This window comes from Sminthopsis crassicaudata, chromosome 6, assembly GCF_048593235.1.
Source record: "Sminthopsis crassicaudata isolate SCR6 chromosome 6, ASM4859323v1, whole genome shotgun sequence".
Classification (NCBI taxonomy): domain Eukaryota; kingdom Metazoa; phylum Chordata; class Mammalia; order Dasyuromorphia; family Dasyuridae; genus Sminthopsis; species Sminthopsis crassicaudata.
Window position 1 is genome coordinate 29,732,056 of NC_133622.1, and position 24,394 is coordinate 29,756,449.

At 40.5% G+C, this 24,394-nt stretch overlaps 2 protein-coding genes across 2 annotated transcripts in view; one reads left to right on the forward strand and one right to left on the reverse strand.

Annotated features, from left to right (window-relative positions):
- Nucleotides 1–14,438, forward strand: part of KLB (klotho beta) — a 33,043-nt gene extending 18,605 nt beyond the window's left edge. Inside the window, 3 exon segments of the mRNA XM_074276685.1 lie at nt 2,786–3,054; nt 9,296–10,439; nt 13,352–14,438. Coding sequence (XP_074132786.1) covers nt 2,786–3,054; nt 9,296–10,439; nt 13,352–13,749 — 1,811 coding nt within the window. The 3' untranslated portion in view covers nt 13,750–14,438.
- A 5,086-nt stretch (nt 14,439–19,524) lies between these two features.
- On the reverse strand, nt 19,525–24,082 carry RPL9 (ribosomal protein L9). Its single transcript, XM_074276688.1, has 7 exons — nt 23,874–24,082; nt 23,472–23,587; nt 22,392–22,487; nt 21,843–21,975; nt 20,464–20,544; nt 19,985–20,105; nt 19,525–19,591 (listed from the first exon to the last, which is right to left on the reverse strand). Exons 1-6 carry the CDS (start codon nt 23,917–23,919, stop codon nt 19,999–20,001), a joined length of 579 nt encoding a protein of 192 aa, XP_074132789.1. The 5' UTR covers nt 23,920–24,082; the 3' UTR covers nt 19,525–19,591; nt 19,985–19,998.
- Nucleotides 24,083–24,394: the final 312 nt, after the last annotated feature.

Genomic DNA, 24,394 nt, shown 5'->3' on the forward strand with positions numbered 1-24,394 from the left:
TTGGATTTCTCATTTGTTAAATGGGCATAATAATGCTTGCATGAAATTACCTACATCATAGGGTTATTGTTGGAAAAGAGTTTCATGAACTTTTTAAAATTATAAACCCATTTACTCTGACAGGGATCCAAGTAACAGAAAAGTATACTCAGTATACAAGACAAAACTGTATGTCTGTCCTTTCCATATAGCCAGGGCTCCTGACTGATCAGTCAACATTTATTTAATAAATGCTTGTCATGTTCTAGGCCCAGAGTCAAATTCCAAGAGTACGAAGGGGGAAAAACAGGCAAGAAAAATCTCTGCCTTCAAGGAGCTTATAATCTAATAGTGGAGATAAGATGCCAAAAGCTATGCATAAACAAAATAAATGCAAGATAAACTGGAGATAATCTTGAAAGAATCAACATGATGGTTGTAGACTTGATGGTTAATATTTTACTTCTCATTCCCCATCCATCATGTATATAGTGACATAGGCTTTTCTTGTCGTTGTTGTTGTTTTTAACTACAATAATGTGATGAAAGGAAAAACTAGTTTCCCCAGGAAAGTTGTGTACCAACTTATTCAAATTAATAGAATATCAATACAATCAATACCTTAATACTAGCTAATCACTTGAATCTGGCATACCTTGTATATGTTTTAGTGGAACTGGAAAGTATGTTTTCTGTTACCCTAAAGGAAAAGTCAAAGTCTGGTAGGAAGAGAGACATACAGGGGTTTCCAAGTCTCCTTGTAGCATCCATGTTCTGTGTCTGTGGGGATGAGGAGTATTGACAGTGTAGGACAGTACCTATTGGATGAACTCACACACACATCTTCTCTAGGAGTGCAAAGGGAGCAGGCGAATTCTTCTCAAGGTCACAATGGACCAAAGGAGCAGATTTTTTAAAGCTCTCTACTGAAGTGTTCATCTCCTTGGAGTGTATTGTTTAAAAAAGGGGGGGGGAGAGGTTGGGAGAATTAAGATATTCTCTAAAAATGTAGATATATAGCCTCATTCTAACAGACATTATAACTTATTCATAAAGATTTTTCATAGACTTTGCCTCAGAGTTGGGAAAACAGTGGATGGTTTGGAGGTGAGAAGTAATCCTAACTCTAACACAGACTGTATCACTTAATGGACAAATCTAAACTTAATCTCAGTAGCTCTGGGCAAATCTTTGAGGCAATTTTGAGCCAGTTAAATCTGGATAATAATAATATTTCATTCTTACTCAAGCCATTAATGTTGATAAATTATAGCATTTTAGCACATGAAGAAACCTTATCTAGTTTAGCCCCCTAATTTTATAAATGAGACCTGTGGAGATTAAGTGATTTGCTCATGCTTACAAATTGCAGATTTGGGGACTACAATCCAGGTCAAAAGTTTTTCTATTATATTACTGCCCCTCTTTCTCACCCTTGTCCCAGGGAGTTTTTCGTTGACAAAAATCACACTAGCTCTTTTAGTCAAAACAAGATTTTGAAAATATATTTTAAAAATGTCTCCTAAATAGGCAAAGAACATTCATTCAACAAGCATTTATTAAGTACCTACTTTAATTAATTTACTTAGTGAAAAATATAAAGATATACTCCATTTCCTGTCATCAAGAAGTTTCCAATCTAATAGGGAAAATAAGATATTCAGGTAAATAATAATACAATGATACAAAACAACATATTAATAGAAAATAGTACATATTTAACTCATTGTCCTTAATTTTCAGAGAGGACCAACTCATAACAGAAAGGTGATGTCTTGACTTGCAATTGGATTTAAGCGAGGGTGATTTTGTGCAAACTCACCAGCCTGACTTTCTCCTGCAGAGACATCTGGGTCCAGTGGCCAGACTTAGATACCAAAGACTGGAGAAGCCCCAGTATGCGATGGGAGATCTTGACCTTTTCCAGGTCTCAGTTTGTCTGAGGCAACATCCATTCAATGATTAAGGCTAAATGAGGCCCCAAAAATGACTTCTTTTACTTATTCAAAGTAAAAATCTATCTGGATGAGGAAGACCCTCAGGGTTTCTGGCCAGAATAAAAATAATTGCTATTTACACTCACTCTATGCCATCAAAACCGGAAAAAATGATCCGGGGAGGCTTGGAGTAGGACCCAGTATTGGCCAGTGAGAACAAGAGTCATTTAAGACACGGTCGAGTAGCTTCATTTGAATTCCAATGACTTTTATCAAAGACTGGTTTTCTAGTGCTGTATTTCAAGAAATCATAAATCAAAATGTGAGGCAAAAATTGTCAATTTTTTTCTTTTTAAATGGTAGAATAAATAAGTAGAGAAGAAAAAAAAAAGTCTAGCTCATAAATCCTCAGATACCTTGCAAGGTTTTAGAAATCCATTGGGCAAGGATAATGTACAGAGTTTGGTGACATGTTTTGGATAAAAACAACTGATTTTTGGGAAGTGATTATTGCTCTGGAAATTAGGTAAGTTTATGTCATGCAATGCCCCATATCATAATGGACACTGTTAATGAATTTTCACACCTTAGACAAGTGAGATCTTTAAAACTAATTAGTGCCTTCCCTCTATTAATAATCTCCAATTTATTGAAGTAGATTTCATTTATACATATCTGTTTGTATTGCCTCCCCCATTAGAGTGCAAGCTCCTTGAGGGAAGTTCCCTTTTTGCCTTTCTTTGTATCTTCAGCACTCTGTGCAACGCGCGAAACATATTAGTCTTGTAACTATGTTTATTTTAACACATGTTTATTGACAGATGTGAGAACACTCAAATCAATTGCAATTTCTTTTCTTTCCCCTGCAGCAATAAAACATGATGAAATAAGGGTGTTCGGTTACACAGCATGGTCTCTGCTGGACGGCTTCGAATGGCAAGATGCTTATACCACCAGACGGGGCCTGTTTTATGTGGACTTCCGAAGCAAACAGAAGGAGAGAAAGCCCAAGTCCTCGGCACACTACTACAAACAAATCATAAAGGACAATGGATTCCTCTTCAAAGAGTCCACACCTGATGTGCAGGGGCAGTTCCCCTGTGACTTTTCCTGGGGCATTACTGAATCTGTTTTGAAGGTAAGCTGCCATGGATCATGAAGGGTTCCCCACCATGGATCACTGAGGGGGGTTCCCGTCATGGATCAGTGAGAGGGGTTTCCCGCCATGGATCAGTGAGGGGGGTTCCTTGCCATGGATCAGTGAACCGGGTTCCCTGCCATGGATCAGTGAGGAGGGTTTCCCGCCATGGATCAGTGAGGGGGGTTTCCCGCCATGGATCAGTGAGGAGGGTTTCCCGCCATGGATCAGTGAGGAGGGTTTCCCGCCATGGATCAGTGAGGAGGGTTTCCCGCCATGGATCAGTGAGAGGGGTTTCCCGCCATGGATCAGTGAGGGGGGTTCCTTGCCATGGATCAGTGAACCAGGTTCCCTGCCATGGATCAGTGAGGAGGGTTTCCCGTCAAGGATCAGTGAGAAGGGTTTCCCACCATGGATCAGTGAGAGGGGTTCCCTGCCATGGATCAGTGAGGGGGGTTTCCCGCCATGGATTAGTGAGAAGGGTTTCCCGCCATGAATCAGTGAGGGGGGTTTCCCGCCATGGATCAGTGAGGGGGGTTCCTTGCCATGGATCAGTGAACCGGGTTCCCTGCCATGGATCAGTGAGGAGGGTTTCCCGCCATGGATCAGTGAGGGGGGTTTCCCGCCATGGATCAGTGAGGAGGATTTCCCGTCAAGGATCAGTGAGAAGAGTTTCCCACCATGGATCAGTGAGGGGGGTTCCTTGCCATGTATCAGTGAACCGGGTTCCCTGCCATGGATCAGAAAGAGGAGTTCCCCGCCATGGATGAAAGAGAGGGGTTCCCCTCGAAAAGCAGTGGGCGGGTGATGGGTTGACCTTGTCAGGGAGACCCGGTGGCTGGGTTTAGAGCGGGCAGTGCTTGGCGGTGATTGGAGAATTCTGATCCTTCCTCCAGGGCACATCCCTCCCCAGCTCTAACTGCTGGTGATGGTACAGGATTATGAGGTTCCGGCAAATGATACAAGGGACAGCCGGGGCAGTTCTTGTTCTTGGGGGAAGTTGTCAGGGATCGCAGCCACAGCTCCGCGTACAACCGAAGGCCTCAGCGGGCCGTTTTCTCGTTCTCTTGTCTGTAAGCCGAGAAGTGGATCTTTAAGGCCATTCTTCGGGCGGCGGCCAGAAGCCGCGAGCCTCGCAGGTTTAGGGTGAGCCGCTGGTCCAAGGCAGTTAGGGATCTCTCGAGATCCTTAACCTCTCTTGGCCCAAAGCAGCCGGACGGTGGAATGGGCGGGGCCGCGGAATAGGGCGGGGCCGCATCCCGTAAGCTCCTCCCAGACTCCGTACCCGGCTCCGCCCAGATCCAGGCGCCATCTTCACACACTAAGGATAGCGGAATGGGGGGGAGGAGGTGCGGCCGGGAGCTTTCCCAAGATTTCATTCTGCTGGTGAGGAGAAAGAAACAAAAGACAGACATAGAGTGAGATCTGAAGGAGCCGAGTTGTAGCTTGTCCTGTCAGGGGGAGTCCTTGATGCAGGTTTGCTGTCTGATCGGAGGGGGTGGGAAGGATGGGGGAGGGGGGATGCCACACGGAATCAATCCCAGCTTCTGCCATTGAGGCCACTTTGGAACTTTGGGGAAGGGGAGCCTTCCCGATTCTGCGCACCAGGGCGCCCCGTAGCGGCCGAAGAGGCCCCAAACCAGCTTTGTTTTCCGCAGGAATCATTTTTTAAAAATAGATAAGAAAGGAAGTCACATTTCCAGGTCTCCCAAGCTAGTCAGCTCTGTCCTAGAAACTGACTGGAAGCCTTTCCAGGAAAATCTTCAGGAAGGCTCGGCCAGCGGGCAGCCCTGCTTTCCCTGTCCCTAAACCTCTGACAGGGTCTCCGACAGCAGATCCCCCGGGGGCCTGAGGCCGAATGAACATGTCCCTGGGACAACGTTTTAAACATACATCAGACGCAGAGGGCAGCACACTTTAGCAGGGTCAGAAGGCAGGCCGCGGGAGCCCGCGCCGGTCTAAAGCATCCGAGGTGACTGGTTTGGATGTTCCCGAATCTGATGCTGTGTGACCCCGGCCCGGGGGCCCCCGTAACGTTAGGGCCTCTGGGGTCCCTTCCAGCTCTGCAGGCCGGAGCGACGTCCCCTGGCTGCGTCCCTTAGCCAGCCCGGCCTTTTCATTCTAGATGTCCTGTCATCAGTCACCACAGCTCATCTATTCTGGATTATGGGAAGCCATTCCCTGGGAAGTCCCTGAATTCAAGGAACTGATTGACAATGGGGCGGGAAGGGAACAAGCTGTCCCCACGGGAAAAATGGCCCCAGTTGTATATCATAAAGGGCAAGTATCACATAGAGAGCTGGGAGGAGAATCAGGAGAGTTTGGGGAAGGCTTTATTCTGAAGGGTGGATAGGATTTGGAAGGGGAAAGTGGGCAGGGAGTCATGGCAAAATGAAGGCGATTATGAGTGGGAGGCAGGAATAAGCCAATCTGACTGCCGGGGATGGGGTTTATGTAAGGAAACCGGAGATGAGTTTGCTGGAGAATGCCATACAGTGATTGTCTAAACAGACCAGTCATCTCCTTCTGAAGAGTCCTTAAAGTGTTTGAACTAAAAACACAAGGAAAACAGTGTTTTAGGAAGATGAATAAGAACACAGCGCCTCCTCTGGATCCTTCTCTCCTTCATCCAGACCGGCCAGATTCACTGATGAGGTCGTGATCAGCCTGTCTCCTTTAATTTTGTGCTAAATCTTACCTCGGCATGTACATGTACAATCTCCTCGATGGGCAAGTGATCATTTTTGAAGAATTCTCCCAGTCAACAGTCTTTCTTCAGGGTAGTTTAAATGTAGGATTGTCTGAGGAAAGGGAGATGAGGAAAGTGATGGGCAAAGGGCTTCTAGTGACCTGTTTCCAATAGTGCTTTCATAAACTTAAATAGCACTGAACCTGGCCATCATCCAGGCTAGAAATTTACTTAAATAGTTATGTACACACAGATTTAGGCTAATGTATATCTAAATAATCAATGTTCTTGGACTTTAATGTCCTAAATAACTATTTGACAGATGGCAAATCTGAAAGCTCATAATCACGTTATGGAAGCGGGGTGTGCGTAAGGGAGGTATTTACTGAAAAGTTAATTGTCACTTAGCCCAGGTACATTTAATTCTACTTGTGGGTATGTGTAGGGGGGGGGAAGCTTTTCAGCACATGAGGAATTGTGTCCTAATTAGCATCAAATTTGGGGAACATTTCTCCCAAGCCATGTTCTGTTGCGTTTAATTGTTTTAAGCCTCCCAGGAGCATGAGTAACAGCTTCTCTAGACAGAAATGTGTCAGACTAGCAAAAGGTCGAAGGGGTCCTGAGTTCTTAAAGTTCTGCTTTGCCTGATGACATGTCTGTCTGCAAGTAGCTGCAGGTGTCTAGATTGTAGAGAAATGAGTTAAAACCTGCTGTTCCTTTGTTGTGGGGAGAACAGTAACAAGTTACGGTTTATTTGAAGGAGGGGAGCTGAGAAGGGACTTTGATCACTATCTCTGGAGCTGTGCCCTTGGGAGACCAACTCTGTTGTGTTTTAGCCAAAGGTGGCAAGGAAAATTCATTGTAACATACAAATAGTAGAGGCAAGGTGGCTTAATGAACAGACCACTCTTTTGGAGCCAGGAAGAAGTGGCTCCCATCCCTCTGCTGAGACAACTAATGCTCCAAACAAACAAATCTCTAAGACAGAGTGGCTGACTGGGAGTTCCCTGGATCAATGGAGTCAGTTTCTCTCCCTATTCCCAGAAACATTTCTTCTTTAGAGAGGTGCCAAATAACAAAGATTCCCAAGCTAACTGGAATGCTATCCCTCCCAAGAAATTTCCACCTATGTTTTGTAGTAACTCTAAAATAAAAGACAAGACTACAGCAAAGTTTAAAAAAAAAAAAAAAAAAAAAAAAAGCAGTTTAACTTCAGTCTGATCTAATTTACTTAGAGCAATAGTAATGTTAATGCTGATACCTCAGAGAAATCTCTTCCAGAAACCAATTACACCCTGTTATCCTTTCAATCAGATTCAAGATGAAGAAAAAGATACTTTTCTTGATCAAATTAAATAGACATTTTTACTACTGTGGAAGTCATAAAGATTGCTTCAGTTTTAGGAATCTAGACCCTCCCTCAAACGGATTAATTAAGACTTCTACTCAAGAAAGACTGATTAAATTAAATCCCATTTAAGTGAGACAAAGACTACTAGGGCACTGTCATAACACTATCCTATTTCATAGCTTTAAAAGAAAAATACACACATCCCCACCCAGGCCCAAAAAGAGGGATCTTAAATAAAACAAGTCTGACACCAGATTACAAAGCTCTGAGAACTTGGGCAAGCTGGTAGAGAGGGAGAATTTTCAGCTTCTCAAAGGGCAGTGGGAAAAAGGTGGGGTAATAGTTTCTAGAAACTATAGACACAAATAAGGACATTTAGAAAACCCGAGCAAATTCTTATTCTGTGGCTGTTGGTCACCATTGCTCGGTCTGTGATTTCTGGCAGCTACAGGCAATCTCCAAATTTGGCCAGATTTCCCTTGCAAAGGATCACTGGTATGTCAAGCAGCTCAGAGATCCTTCTAAAAAGCAGATTGGTATGCAACTCCATTGTCTTACTCCTCTGTGAAGAAGGGAAGCACTAGTATAGAGTATTGTCATTATAGAGCCCATGTTCAGATAACATAGCTGGGACCTTAGTGCTATAAAGTCATAATAGTACCTAAAATTTGTTTAGGGCTTTAGGGTTTACAGAACATTTTACGGATGGGGAAACTGAAGCAGAATAAGTGTGCTCAAGTGACAGCAGTTGCCAGTTCCAGGCTGCATTTGAACTCAGGCCATCCTAACTTAAATCAGCACTAGATCCACTGTGCCAAGGCTATTGCCATAGCTGCCTCTGGAAGCATTTCCACACCTTTTACCTATATTGAATTCTTTGTGATTAACCAATTTCACATTTTCATCTTGTAGTAGCTTTCTGGAGTTAGTTGTTTGTTTTTAAAATTTTTAACAACTTTTAAATCAGGGCTGATTTTGCCTTAGCCTGGATCACAGCAACCTTAAACAAGACAAACGAAAATGGAAAAAGACATTTGAGAATGAGGACAGTGTAACCTAGGAACAGCTAGCTCTTCAGTGATTTCTAAGGGAAATAACAGTTTTGTTCCCAAATCAGATCCAGAGAGTGGTTCCATGCCCACATTTTCTGGATGCCAAGGATCATGCTGTCCACCTCCTAACAATGAGATGATGGGGTCAGAGTGAAAGCTGATAGATCTATTTTTTGGATACGGACAGGAAAAGTGTTTCTTTTGCTTGACTATATTTGTTAAAAGAGTTTTCTTTTTCTTTTTTTTTTTTCAGTTGAGGGGATGAAGGTTAAAGACTTGTTAATTTTTTTTAAAAGTAATATAAAATAATAAATACAAAAAATGTCGAGAACTTAGGTTCGCTTCTACTGGTCTCATCATGGAAATGAGAGAAGCATTATATTTTCCTTCTCAGGTTTCAGTTAGAAAAACAAAGGCACGCAAAATGTTTGTGGCAGCTCTTTTCATAGTGGCTAGAAACTGGAAAATGAATGGATGTCCATCAACTGGAGAATGGTTGGGTAAATTATGGTATATGAATATTATGGAATATTATTGTTCTGTAAGAAATGACCAGCAGGAGGAATACAGAGAGGCTTGGAGAGACTTACATCAACTGATGCTGAGTGAAATGAGCAGAACCAGAAGATCACTATACACTTCAACAACAATACTGTGTGAAGATATATTCTGATGGAAGTGGAAATCTTCAACATAAAGAAGATCCAACTCACTTCCAGTTGATCAATGATGGACAGAAACAACTACACCCAGAGAAGGAACACTGGGAAGTGAATGTAAACTGTTAGCACTACTGTCTCTCTACCCAGGTTACTTATACCTTCGGAATCTAATACTTAATGTGCAACAAGAAAATGGTATTTACACACACATATTGTATCTGGGTTATATTGTAACACATGTAAAATGTATGGGATTGCCTGTCATCTAGGGGAGGGAGTGGAAAATTTGGAAAAATGAATACAAGGGATAATGTTATTAAAAAAAAATTACTCATGCATATGTACTGTCAAAAAATTTTATAAATGAATAATTATTAAAAGAAAAGAAAAACAAAGGCACGGCCTTTTCCTTCTACGATTATGAAAGAGTGTCTTTGTCCATCCAAGCTTCTTTGCCTCACATGAATGTGTTTCTTGCATTTCACAGGCTGAGTCAATAGCTTCTTCACCCCAGTTCAAAGACCCTCACTTATACTCCTGGAACGTCTCTGGCAACGGACTGCTACATCGAGTAGAAGGGGTGACCATAAAAACAAGAGATGCTCAATGCACAGATTTTGTCAGCATCAAAAAACAACTTAAATTGTTGGCCAAAATGAAAGTCACCCACTACAGGTTTGCCCTGGACTGGTCCTTAATTCTGCCCAGCGGGAACGTGTCGGAAGTTAACCAGCAAGTCCTCAGGTACTACAGATGTGTGGTCAGCGAGGTGCTGAAACTCAACATTTCCTCCATGGTCACCTTGTACTATCCAACGCACACTTCCGTGGGCCTGCCCGCCCCTTTGCTCCGGAGTGGGGGATGGCTAAACCGGTCAACTGTTCACGCTTTTCGGGACTATGCAAATCTGTGTTTCCAGGAACTCGGGGATCTGGTCAAACTCTGGATCACCATCAATGAACCCAACCGGCTGAGTGACATCTACAACAGCAGCAGCAGTGACACGTACCAGGCAGCGCATAACCTGCTGATCGCCCACGCACTGGTCTGGCACGTCTATGACAGCCAGTACCGACCCTCCCAGCGCGGGGCAGTCTCTCTGTCTCTGCACGCAGACTGGGCCGAACCTGCCAATCCTTTCTCCGATTCCCACCTGAAAGCAGCTGAGCGCTTTCTCCAGTTTGAGATAGCATGGTTTGCAGATCCCATTTTCAAGACGGGAGACTACCCTGAAGCCATGAAGGAGTACATCGCCTTCAAGAACAAGTTGGGGCTCTCCAGTTCTGTGCTGCCCCATTTCACGGCCGAGGAAAGGAAGCTCATCAAAGGCTCGGCTGACTTTTACGCACTCAATCACTTCACCACGAGATTTGTCATCCATGAGCAGCAGAAAGGCAGCCAGTATAACTTTGACCGAGATGTTCAGTTTCTCCAGGATATCACCTGCCTCAGCTCCCCAAGCCGCCAGGCAGTGATGCCATGGGGAGAGCGAAAGATTCTCAAGTGGATCCAGAAAAATTACGGTGATGTCGATGTCTATATCACATCCAGCGGGATCGACGACCAGTCCCTGGAGAATGATGAGCTCCGAAAATACTACTTGGAAACATACATCCAGGAAGCTTTAAAAGGTAATCCCGTAAAGCAATCCCGGGGGAAAAGAGCAGAATGTTCTGGTATGAGTGAAGGATCCAAGAAGCAGGTTCTTAGCCAACAATGGCTAAAAGAATGAGCAGGGAGGAACAGAAGAAGATGGTTGTAAGAAATCCTAGGCCCATCAGAATAGAAATGACTTAGCAACTCACATTCACATTGAGCATTTCACATGTATTACACACATCTGTTGAGCCCCCCAACAATTTCATGGATGTTATTACACCCAATTTAAAGGTAAGTAAAATTAAGAATAAGAAAAGAAACTTGCCCAAGATTGTATAACAAGTCAGTGGCAGAACCACAACTAGAATCCAAGTTTTTTCATTGCAAAGGCATCACTGTGACACCAGAATTCCTAGGCAGATTTAAGTGGATTTCAAACAAATTCCAGAATTCAATTCAATTCAATTAGTCTACATTAAGCACCTACTATGTGCCAGGCAGTGTGCTGGGGTGTAAGGATACAAAAAAAGGAGCTCACAATCCCATGGTGGAGGCAACAAACAAATACACAGACACAAGTTATATAGAGGATAAATAGGAAATAATGAATATAGGGAGGGTACTGGAATTCAGAAGGGTTGAGAAAGGCTTCCTGTAAAGGATGAAAGTTTAGTTGGGACTTAAAGGAAACCAGACAAAGTACCTTGAGCTGAGACTGAGATGACCAGTAGAGGAAAGGACAGAAGGGATAAGTCTTCCCTCTCTCCCGTCCCATTCACTTGCCCAAGAAAAGACCTTTACAGTGGTTGGCTAATCACTGCCAGCTCTTGAGGACTGCCTGGGGGTGCCATAGTGCGCAGAACACTGGACCTGAATTTTAATCTGGCCTCAGACATTTACCAGCTGTATGACCTTGGCCAAGTCACTTAACCCTGTGTGCCTCAGTTTCCGCATCTGTAAAATGGGCTAGAGAAGGAAATGGCAGAACACTCTAGCATCTTTGCCAAAAAAACCCCAAATGGGGCCAGGAAGAGTTGCACAGGATTAAAAAAAACAATTAACAATAAGGTCACTCTTGAAAAGTCAGCTGCAGTAGAATGATGAGATCAGAAACCAAATAGTAAGAGATTAAGACAAGAAAGAGAAGAGAGGGAGTGGAGGCATCTATTAAGAACAGCATTTTCTTTAAAAAGCCTTTTATTTTTCAAAATAAAGAACAGCATTTTCTAGGGCTTTAGCTATAAAGGGTAGAGATCTTGGAGGAGTGCCAGGAACACAAGAACTTGGAAGAACAGGGTCCTGACACTCCTCAACTGACTGATGTGATCTTGACATCCCCCCTTCTAACTCCAAGGTGTCCATTCCCCTGTTCCTGGAGTGATCTTTCTCAATTCTGACCCTTAGAATCTCATGCTTCCTCTAGCTCTTCCTCTGGGTCTCCTAGACACCCACTAAAGGGAAGCTTTTCCCAATTTCTATGTCTTTAGTGTTCTTTTCTTGGTCAAATTATCAAGTTTCCTTTCTGTGATATGCTTTGTCCCTCAAAACAATACATGCTCCTTGAGGAGGTGGAGCAATTTTTCATTGTCTTTGTAATCCTATGGCCTAACCCAATACCTTGCATACAACAGCAATTAAACAAATGCCTATCTAGCTGAAGTTTGTACTCTAATAGGGCAGGTATGACATGTATCGAATATATCTGATTAAAGACAAAAGAAAAAAAAATAGCAGGGAAGATCAATTCCCTTTGGTGGTTAGGGATTCTACTTTTTTAAAAAATGATCTTATCACCTGAAATCAGAACTTTTTTTTTCCTGAAACCTGGACATTGTATTGGAAAACTAATTTTATTATCTATCATACTTTCAAAGTCAACAAGTGACATCACAATCTTGGAAGTCAATGGACCTACTGTCCAGCAAAGTGGTCTGCCCTGCCAAGCCACATCTAGAGTACTATGCTTGGCTCCGAGAACCACATTTTAGAGAGGACGCTGATATACCAGAGTCCCTAAAGAGGTGGGCAACCAAGAGACTAAGAGAATTAAAGACCATATTGTAGTAAGGAAAACTGTCCAAGCCATTATAGCTATCTAAAGGCGGATTGATCAGTCTGGAAGGGCACATAGTGAAAGCCCCATGACTACAGGTCCTCAAGCAGCACCCAGCCAAGTACATTTTGGTGATATCAGTTCAGGTATAATTTGGACCAGGTAATTTCTGAGGTCTCTCCTAATTCTGATATTCTGTGATTTTAGGGAGCAGAATAAATAGATTTAGAACAAGAAGGGACTTCCAAAACTATCTAGTCCAGTGCCTCATTTTCAGTTAGTTAAAAAACAGAAGTTCTCCCCTTCCTGACCAATTTGAAAAGTGTTTAATCTTTCCACCAACAAGAAATCAAGTTACTCGGTCCTATATTCTGTATTGTATTCTGTTTATTGTTTTAATGTATAAAAATCTGTGTAAAATCCATGTTTGGGGTCTTTGTGCCTACTGAGGGGACTTTGAACCTGTTTATTATACATGATTTGCTAATAAGTTGCATAGCTCAAAACAAACAAAAACCCAGAAGCTCAGGAAGTAAAGTGATTTGCCCCAGAAATAATAAGAAACAGAAGAAGTTATGCATTATAACTGCTAACTCTGGAGAAAGCCTCAAAGCAATACGAATGTGGCTTATCATTTTGTCAAAGAGACACTGAATTATTGGTGATTATGACTCTAGCTTATTTATTGAAAGTATATCTTCTATCCATATAAAACAATCAGCCATCAAGCATTAAGTGCTAGGTCCTGTTAGAGGTGCTGAGGTACAAACAAAAGCACAAAACCGAATCTATCCTCAAGAAAATTTCTATTCTAAGGAAGGGGTTTACATGTTCTATATAATTTTCGAAGAATGGATGTAATTTACTAACATTCCAATCTCTCGTTTTCAGCTTACCTAATTGATAAAGTCAAGATAAAAGGCTATTATGCATTTAAATTGACAGAAGAAAAATTTAAACCCAGATTTGGATTCTTCACATCTGATTCAAAAGCAAAGTCCTCAATCCAGTTTTACAACCACCTGATCAGCAGCAGAGGCTTTCCTTCTGAGCACACCAGTTTGGGATGTGAGGAGAGTAGCTATGACAAACAGTGCGATATCTGCTTATTTCTCAAGAAGAAGAAACCAATTATATTCTTTAGTTGTTGTCTCTTTTCCAGCCTGGTCCTACTTTTAACAGTTACCATCTTCCAAAAGAGGAAGAGAAAAAAATATTATAAGGCAAAGAACTTGCAACAACACATTGCAATTCCACTGAAAAAAGGTCATAAGAGTATTCTCAGCTAAACTGGTCTTATTTCTATCTGCCTTCAAAAGGCAATGAATAAATTCACTCCATTTTCCCCATTCCAAGTAGGTTACAGGAAACAAATGCATGTAGGAAAAAGGAATGCTGGGATATTGGTTGTTACCAAGGGAATGACCATGACTTTGCAGGATGGTCCACATTAATTTTCCTATAGAGGCTGATGTCGACAAATTAAGAGTGGTGGGTTTGAAGATAAAAATCTTCACTCAAGCAGACATTAAGCTGTGAAAAGTGCCATGTACCTAGGTTTCTTGTAAATTCTAACAAGTTTCTTTTAGTCACTCTATATTTACGTGAATTGATGTGGGTTGCTGGTTATAATATAAGCAGAACCATTAAAATACAAAATTGCCTTCTTAGTTTAATTCTGTATCAAAGATTTTAAATTCTACAATCAGAGAAGCAGCAATATATCCTGTTTATCGGGCCAGATGCGGCCCTCTAAGGACGTTTATGGGCCCCAAAGGGTTATGGCAAATGGGCTGAGGGGCAGAGACAGAGTGTGATTTTTTTGTTTTTACTATAGTCCGGCCCTCCAACAGTCTGAGGGACAGTGAACTGGCCCCTTATTTTAAAAGTTTGAGGACCACTGCTGTTTATAAATCCCACTTTCCACAAGTTACTTTCTCTTTATGTCGGAACATACTTCCTATATGGTTCAAGAAAAGGATTACTAGAAAAAAATTAAAAGTATGAGACATAAACTGGTCGTTCTCTAGATAGTTGCAGGTTAAAACCTTATAGTCACAGAATTGGAAGGGACCTACTCCAAGCTGTACTTGAATGAGATCTAGCCATTGCTTGAAAAGCCCTCAGCAATGGAGGGCCCTCTACCTTTTGAAGCTGCCCAATCAATGGGCAAGCTCTAATTTTGAGGGATATCAAGGTAAGCTGAAATGTTTCTAGATCTGTTTTCTGGGAACAAACAAAACAAATTTCAGTTCTCTTCTACTTGCAAGCTCTTCAGATACTTCAAGAAAGCTGCCGGTCTATCTTGTCTTCTCTAGGTAGAACATACTCAATTCCTTAAACCATTCCCAAAATGGTTAAATCTTAAGGCCTTCCACCATCTTAGTTGTCTTGCTCTGGATGCCCTCTAGTTTACTGATATTTTTCTAAACTTTGGTCAAAACACATCTCTCATAGTCTTTCCCCTGGGAGAAAAGAGCATAAGAAAATGCCAATTATTTGAATCTTACAAAATCCTTCACTTGATTAAATTTATGAGGATACTGATTACAAAATATAAAATGTGTAATGGCAGCTTTGGTTACATATGAGATCACAGAATTAAGAGTAAGGACTACTGGATTCTGGTTCTACCACTCATATAACTTTAGGCAAGCACCTTAATTTCTTACTTTGACAAATGTTGATATTTAACAATCTTTACAAGTTGAGTGATGACAAAAGATTAAAAAGTATTTTGAAAAGTTAAAAAACAACATACATATGTAGTGTTTTTTAAACCATCTAGATTAAATAAAGATCAGATTATTAAATGATCCTTTTCCCTGACTAGTTCTAAACCCTTGTTCAAATTTGGCCTCTCTCCAGATATGGACTCTAGGCACAATATCTGAGTTTAGCAAGCTGTTACTTGTTACTAACAAGCTGTTACTTGTTAATATGTAGGGCAATTAAAAATGTAGATAATTATCTGGATTCAAATCCTGTTATTTGACTTTAATCCTAAATTTCTTCAAAGCTCACCTCCTAGAAACTAAAATCAGATAGGTTCTCTTTAAACTATTAAAAAGGAACACTTCCTAAAGGAACTTCAAAGACAAAGATATTCTCTAAGTCTCTGAGGCAAAATTAATAGAAACCTTGACCTTGTGCTATCCTAAAGATTCTTCTTATACATTTATACCACAAAAATAATGAGCTCTCCATTTTAGTCAGAGTTTAAGAAACACCAACTCTAGTGAAACACTGGCTGTCTATCCGTAGCTGACAAACTTGCTAGATCAAGACTTCTTAATTTTGCTGTGTCATTGACCCCTTTGGAAGTCAAGTAGTCTTTGGGTTCCTCACAAAAAATTTAAATGTATAAAATAAAATATTAATGAACAAAATAAAATGTTTTTAAGTGCATGAAATAAAATACATAGTATTAGAAAGGAAACCAACTATATTGAAATGTTATCAAAGTATTAAAAAATAAATGTGATATATGTGCTCCTTTATTAATGCATTAACAAGATAAAATATTTAAAAGTAAGAGTCTAAGAGCTCCAGTAATTTTGAAGTAGTGATGAGAATTAAAATATATTTTAGGATATGTCCAACATCTATGTGATATGAAAATATCTGTGATTTATATTAGTGATAAAGTTTATAGATACTGTTAATATTGCCTTCATAATTTTTAAAAATGTTACTTTTCATTTAGAAGTTATTGAAGATAAAGATGTAATTTTCCTCCAAGTTCACAGATCCTCTCCTAATTTCATTGAGTATGTAATACAAAATTATAAAATGTAAAGACTGAAAGGGACCTTATCGTCTCAGAGAATTTTAGATTTAGCCTTAAAAAGATCCTCAAAGGCCTAGTTTAAATTCTCTTCTGTTAAAGAGGCCCAGAAAATGACAGCAATATTTGTCCAAGGAACTATGAAGTGAGGTCCTGTGAGGAATATGCATAATAGCGCTGTTAATATTTTCATGAAAACGGGCCAAGATTCACTCACTGACCACGAGCACCTTTCTGTGAAGCTCATAGTAAGAAGCAAGCAGCAATTTTGAGGTAGTTTTCACTTTTGAATTGGTGGTTGATGTCACTGAGACACAACCCTATCTAGAGCACAAGTATATTTTCTGTAAATAATCACAAGCTGTCAAATGATGTCATTACTGTGACAGGTGTAGAAAAAGGAAAAGTCATTCATCATTTTCTAAAGGTCTATTCTGTGTCACCATCCTAGGTATCATCCTAGAGGTGAGGGATATAAATACCAAGTGAGACAGCTCCTGCCCTCCAGAAACAGGTATTCAAGTTTAAGTAATAGAAAGATTCAAAATTATTTTCAGTTTTAAAGATTTTGCAATTTCTAATATACATTAAGTTCATGATGTGACAACTATCTTGAACATATGGTTTCTCAAAATTTTCATTTTAAAGTTTATTATGTTATTAAGGATGGAAAAAAAAAAGACCATCTTTTCCTGTTTTCTATTTGTCTGGTACCAGTATTTATTCAGCTATTTATTCTCACCAATTTCAGTCACCATTTTGCAAATTTTTGATTTAAAACTTTCTACTTAAGTCATGATCAATATTACCGTCAAAATATATCAATTGCTTATAAAACCATTAGTTTTAAGATGTGGAACAGCCACCATGCTGCATCTAAAAAGGAAGAGTAAATGGAGAGGACCATAAGAGCTGAAAGGGGAATTCAGGCCATTGCAGATGAGAAAAATGGTCTTTGTGCCGTTATTTTTGTACGCCTATTTGCTATAATCATGCATCCTTTTGAGGAAGTCAAATTACTTGTGTTTACATTTTGTGCACTAAAGTACTGACCTTATAATGATTTTGCACCAATAGGTGTTATATATAAGTACTACAGTACATTCCTAACATTTAAAAAAGGTTCTGGGGGGGAGGGGAGGGAAAGTCATGTGCATTGTTGTTAATAAAATGTGCTTAATTTTGGTGTAATTTATTCTAAATAAATTGTGTACTACTATCCAGTCCCGTGATCAGATTTGACTCAATCACTCTCTAAACCCCTAAAATCTTCTTTTCCCCTTCTGAGGTAGGACACATTCAAAGACATGGGATAGAATCATGGGATCCACATAGTATTTGAAGTATTGCCTGTATTAAATGTTTCATATGTCAGTAGAGAATGATCCTCCCTTCCCAGACAGCTTCCTAGGCCTTGCAGCCTAACACATGTGGGTGTTAAAAATGAACCCCTAGCCTTAAATCCTGACTCACTCAGACTAGCTGTGTGAGACTGAAGTCATTCAACTTAAGTCTCCTTTTCTATAAAATTGGCTTCTATTTGCCTCATACAATCGTGAAGTTTTATAAGCTTTCTGCACTATATAACTGCGAATTACTATTAAAGTCAGATCCCTGTTTTGTAGGAAAAATTGCCTATCATCTAGAGAAAAAAACCACAGTAGTTTTGAGAAAACAGGTATCCTCTCTAAAGTCAATGTTAATGCAATCATCCTGTTTCCAATTGTTTAACTTGGCCTTCCTTGCCTACAAAATTATTTGCAGAATTTGATTTAAACACACAATAGTCTTGTTTTATTATATTCATTTGTGCTTTTAGACCCAATCCAAAATATACACTAAGATTTTAGTCAAGCTTTTATTATATGAAGCATCCCAAGAGTTGTAGTGTAGCTTTAAGCTTTAATTACTTCAAAAGTATAAATGTTACAAAAAAAAATTTAAATATTGTTTTACAACATAACTATCACTTTATGCTATATGTTGTTCTAGATAACTTTCAAACTTGGAAAAACTTTCCTAACTTGTTCAGTGATTGAAAGGATTGAAGGAATCTTAGGTTTATGATTATCCAAAGAATAAAGTTTTGCTGCATGAGTCTTGATATGACCCCACAAGAAAGACTAATGGCCATGAACAAGGTAGCCAAGGAGGAGGACCTTCTTTCTCTACTAAACAATAGTTGGAAGGTATCATCCAAAACTACTGTGTAACATAAAACAGGGTGCTCATCTTATAACTAAACATCAAAGCTCATAAAACCAAATAAGGGTAAAAGAAATGTAAATAATTTTCAAATGTTTTTAAATTTTTAGCCTTTATACTTCAGAAGTCATCGAAGCTCAAAATTTCACTAGGATTTTTGGGACAACTTATTATTTTACATATCTTTGCAAGGACCAGATTTACCAATTCATCCTTCCTACAGAAGATGATACTTAACTACACTAAGAACTTTACTGATCACTAGAAATGGGTAAAGGAATGAATCCGTTGTATGCAATGTTGATTACTTGAGGACCACCTTCCCATGAGTATGGATTTATCCATGATGACCAAGGACATTTCCCCCTCTCACATCTCAGTCAGACTGAATGCAGACCCTTGGAATTGGGAAGGTATTGACAAAGTAACAAGTTCTCATAGGGAAGAGGAAAAAAGCAAATGCCCCTTTAGAATCTTAATGTCTTCAAGATGTATGGAGGGACTTGAATAAGGGAGGACCCGGGTATGGGTTGGGCTGGAAGGGTTTTAAGTGAAAAAGGGAAGAATTACAGAAGTGTAGACAGGACTCACAGCTGGAATTGGGAGGTCCCATCTCTGCGGAATTGAGGCACCTAGGTGGGGCTAGAGCCAATGAAAGGGTGAAGGAAGCAGGATGGAAGGATGTGACACTGGAGTCAGCGCTGCCTCCTCCTTGGAGGCCTCATCTCAAAGATCTATTTGCAGAGCTACAAGACCCTGACTCAGAGGATTGATCTGGAAGCCTCTTGTTCCCTCACCTCCGGCCATTCCTCCCCTCTACCTCACACTGCAGCATTCTCACACACTATTTTCATTCTCTTTGTTCTAAGAACACTACTTATTCCAATCAGGAACAAAGATGCTGGCTTAAGTAGGAATTTCCACATTTCAAGATCATCTGGGTTGGTCTTCAAGAACCTAGGCTCACTTGCCTAATTCTTTATATCAATGGCCCAATTAAATAAATTTCAATATAAAACCTTATCTATTAGCCACAGATTAAGGGGAAAAAAAAAAGAGAAAAGCCCCCAAATGACAAAAAGTATTTTTATTTTGACATCTGAATAAGTGTTGACTCCTCAGGACGTGGCCTTTGGCATCTGCAGAAAGAAAAATTCTTATATAGCTGACACAAGCCAATACACATGGGAAACATTTGCAGATCAATGAAAGGAACCTGGAAACCCATGACAAAGAATGTCCCAATCTTGTCTATGTAACAGAATATACAGCCATGGGAAAATATAGTATTTATGCAGTGCTTCCAAGTTTTCAATAGACTTTCTATGTTATCTCCTTAGCCATCTTAACCATTTAGAAACAGTAATTAATGATTTGTATTAGAGAAAGTGCAGCTCAGCTCATTAACTTTAAAAAAAATTGAATAAAAATCTGTTGACCCATCTTCAGAAGTTTGGAAAACATTGCTATCTACTGTCTAAAATCACTAAGCTCAAATGTATTCAAGTCATAAAACCCATGCTCTGCTTTACCTTTCCCAACTTATTCATTCATCAGCTTGTTGCACTGTGCCTTTCTCAGAAACATAGATACCATCCAAAAATTTTCTGATATCCTTGTTTTTGACTGTGGTGGCTTGCTGGATCAGGGCAGCTAAAAGAACACAAGAGAAAAAGCAGAATTCAAGATTATTAGCCAAATTAACATTGCAATATTCTTTTTGCTGAACCCTCAACCTAGACTAAAACAAAACAAAAAAAAAAAAAAAAAAAAAAAAACCCACCACTCCTTTTTCACATGAGCTAATAATTAAAATTTCTAGGGGATGAAACACAGAAATTATCAAATAAAACCCAGAACCAGTTGCTCTTCTAAGGCCCACTATAATTTTGTTAGACCTAAAATTAAGTTCATTCCTGCATTTTTTTGGAATATTAATGATGTACTATGTTTAATACATTAACCTATATGACACAGATCAAAATATATTTAAAACCAAAAATATACTAACCTGAGTTTGACACAAGTTCAATATCATTTCCTTCAAGAATTAACTCATCTTTTTGGGCTTGGGAAACAGCACAAGCAACACCTAATATGGAGAAAAAAAAAGGAAAAAATAGGTTTATACAATCCTTAAGTACAACAAATATAGTTCACTAGTTTCTACATTTAATGCCTAGCTTGGATTAACAGGAGGGATTTTGAAGTTATACTAGATTATAAATTGCAAAGAAGATACACGAAGCTGGAAGTTGAGAATATTCAGTTTCAGAAAACAGTTAAAGACTATCTACCAAGTCATAGGGAAATTACAACTACAAAAGCAGCTGACACCCTGGTGTTTGAATACATGAGCTTTCTTCATAATAACACTATAGGGTAATAGCATTATTTTTCAACTTAGAGACAGGAAAATAGAGATTAAATAAAGAAAACTGAATATAAAGTAAAAAAATTTCAATTGAAATCCCATCTCAATGATTATATAGTACATAATCCTGAGCACTTCTTTTAATCTATCCAGTAGTCTTCTCATCTGTAAAATGAGGAATTGGATGTAATGACCTCTATGATCTTTTTCTTTGAGGACAGGCATAAAGCTCTGCACACAAAAAAAGGAACATAGTAATCGTCCTAATATATGACTCAGATTCAACTCCATTTATTATAAATGCATTCCTCTCTCCAAAATGTTAAGTTTTTTATATCTAGGCTATTGTAACAAAGAAATAATCCAACAACACAACAAAAAAATACTACACTTTAAAGTCTTGTTTATTATTCAAATGCCTAAATTTAAAAAAAAAAAATTACAGCCCAGAGGTCATTCAGTTCATCCCGTTATAATTGGGAAGCTGAAACTCCCAAAAGCAAAGTGCCATGGACCAATTGCCCCAATCATTCAATTACTCAGTCCATGTGTGGAAGACATTGAGAATAGACTGACATAGGAAGAGCTTGCATAAAAGATGAATACCGCTTAATAAACAGATGTTACTCCTAACCTCTGCAGAATTAGTACTGGATAAATAACATATGACTAACTGCACCCAATAACCTTATAACCTTCAAACCTCAAGCTGTTCACAGCATTGTACATAAGGAAAAATTCTCAAAGGAAATATTCTTAGAACCATAGTGGGAGTAATAAACATTTATAGGTTTTGAGAGAGAATTTTATTTTTGAAGCTAATTGTTTGCATGTACTTTTTATAACACAGAATGCAAAATCCCAATATAGACGATCCTCCATTAACAAAAGTTGGTACAACAGCAGCAAGCTTATACGAACTTCACTAGCCTCAATTGCCCGTGATGCAATGACAAGACATAAATCTTGTGTTCTTGTGCTCTAACATTTCTGAAAATCTAGCTCACAGGACATACCTGGTCTCATGCGTACTCTTCGGATGTATTTCTCGCCCAAGAAATTTCTGATTTCAACAAGTGAGCCATTCTCTTGAATAACAACATTTATGGGGAAGTGAGCATACACAGACCTCATCTTGTAACGAAAACCCTGCATTAAAATCAACAAATTTAGAATAGCAGAATTTTGCAAAACAATTAAGCACTTTTCAAATTTATTTTCACTAAACGCCACCACAGAAACGTGGAAATTACTTTGGCAGCTGTAGTAGAAGGTAGACAGAGGCAGGGGGATGTCAGAAAGCAACTTCAACAACCCAGAAGAGAACTCATAAGGATTTGAAGCAGGAGGGTTATGAGGAGAAAGAAAAGAATGGATATGAAAGTGATGGAGAAATAATCATTGAGAGCCTCCATTTTTAACCCCCATTCCTTCAGAAATTCTTCCTAAATAAACCTGCTCAAACCCCTGGAGTTCCAAACTTGGATAAGCCTTTATGTACCAAACTTTCCCCCAATACAGACGTGCACACCCCACCACTCGGTGAGGTTATTTATCCTCCTTACCAGGGTGACGCCTTTGATCATATTTTGTACATGGCTACAGATTGTGCGCACGGTGGCAAGTTCTTTGCGATTTCCCCACCATTTGTCCACTCGGAGCTGAAACAGAAAGTCATTTCAGAAGACCATTTCCAGAGATTAATTGATCTAGTTTTTGTAATTCAACAGACATGGAAAACTCTCCATTTTTTTCTGTTCCCAATCCCTCTACAACTAAGTCTCTCTGAGGTACTGTAGTTAAAAAGCTCTCCACCCAATGAATGGCAAGTATTAATCAGTCTACACACATACAACCAGAGTGAGCAGGACACTAAGAGAAAATGGGACTGGGATCTCAAGTGGTCTAAACTTTATAGAAACCATCACTAGCGAGAACAAAGATAGGGGTTAATGACTACACATGAGGGAGTAACAAGCATGTTCGAAGCAACACAAAACATGACATTCAACACTTAAGCTCATGGATGCTCAAACAACAGCCTCCCACAACTTGATTACTTTAATGGAGTTATAGAGGAAATGCAGAATAATCAATTTCTGTAGCTTTTAAGTGATTTCATTCACACTTATCTGCCCTTTATTGGGAACTTTATTAAAAGGCGCATACAAGGAAAAATAAAATGGTTTCAGCTCTCACGGAAATTGTTTCCCTCACTAGAACTTCAAATAAGGACAAGTAATACTAAGCATTTAAGGACACACTGCTCTGGATTAAGGTTAATCTGGGCGGTGATGAGATTATGGAAACTGGCCCCAAAATAAAGAAAATAAAGGGGCAGAGACATAGTTAACTGACTGCTGCATTAAGAAACAGCTGAGTGACAGAACTGAAACCTTAAACCAGGATGCCCAGAATTAGTTTTTGCAGGGAGGAGGATGTAAATTACAGCGGAGCTTAGCCAGTTGTCCAAGTACCCAATGAAAGAGCCTGAGACGGGCTAGAAAGGGGAGTTTACATTGCAGTTCCAAACTGCAGCCTGAGGAACAGAGCCGCCACTTACACCCACCGGCTCCCACCCCGAGAGCGCCCCCCCCCCCCCCCGCACGGGGAGGCGGCCCCACTGGCAGGAATAGCCGCGTTACCCTTTTCTTCTTCTTCCCGAGGAGACTGAGCTCCACGTTGATGTGGTTGAAGTCTCTGCGGAGGACGCCTCGGGGGCCCTTCACGATTACTGTGCGACCTTTCAGAGACACGTCAACTAGGAGACAGAGACAATTTCAGGGTGAGAGCCCAGGACGGAGGCGACACACCCGCAGGGGGCTTCCCTGCACCTAAGGGGGCGGGAGAGCCCCTGGAGCGCAGCGCTCGGCTGCGGGCCCAGCACCGGAGGGAGCGGGCCTGACACCCGTGGCAGGACGCCTACAAGCAGCGCATGCGTGTGAAAAGCAGGCCTTTATAACTTTAGGGGGGTACCGCGCGCTCACGTTTCCATGTTTATTTGGAACTTATTATTAAAACAAGAGAGTAGGAATAAAGAGCACTACCATTCTCCGGGATGTCGACCGTCTGGTTACTGAGGATGGTCTTCATTCTGAAAAACAAAAATGGAAATCAGCGTTGCCGGAGCCGCGCAGAGCCGAGAGTCAGGTTCGCCCGGGGGGGAGGAAGGACGTCGGGCGGCACGAGACCTTTCCTCCGGGCCCCACGGTGGGCCGCCACTCCTCCCGGCTCTTCCCCGCCGAGCCCGAGCCCGGACCGGAAGTTAATGCCGGCTCCCAGGCGGCGGACAAGAAGGCTGTTTAGAGGGCCTAGTAGAGGGTGGGAAGACCCACACAATGGTTACTGCACGGGGGAAGAGCCAGGGGATGCGTGTAGGGCCACCGGTCCCCAAAATTTGGCTTCCCAGAAGCGATGGACTCGGATGCAGAAAAGTCACATAAAACGGAGAGCGACTCACCTGGAGGTGAAATGGCTAAAGAGAGAACGTCTTCCGTCATCACGTTTTTGTATCTACGCGTACTAGCTACGTCTTGCGTCATATCAGCTCGACACAGCGGGATTATAG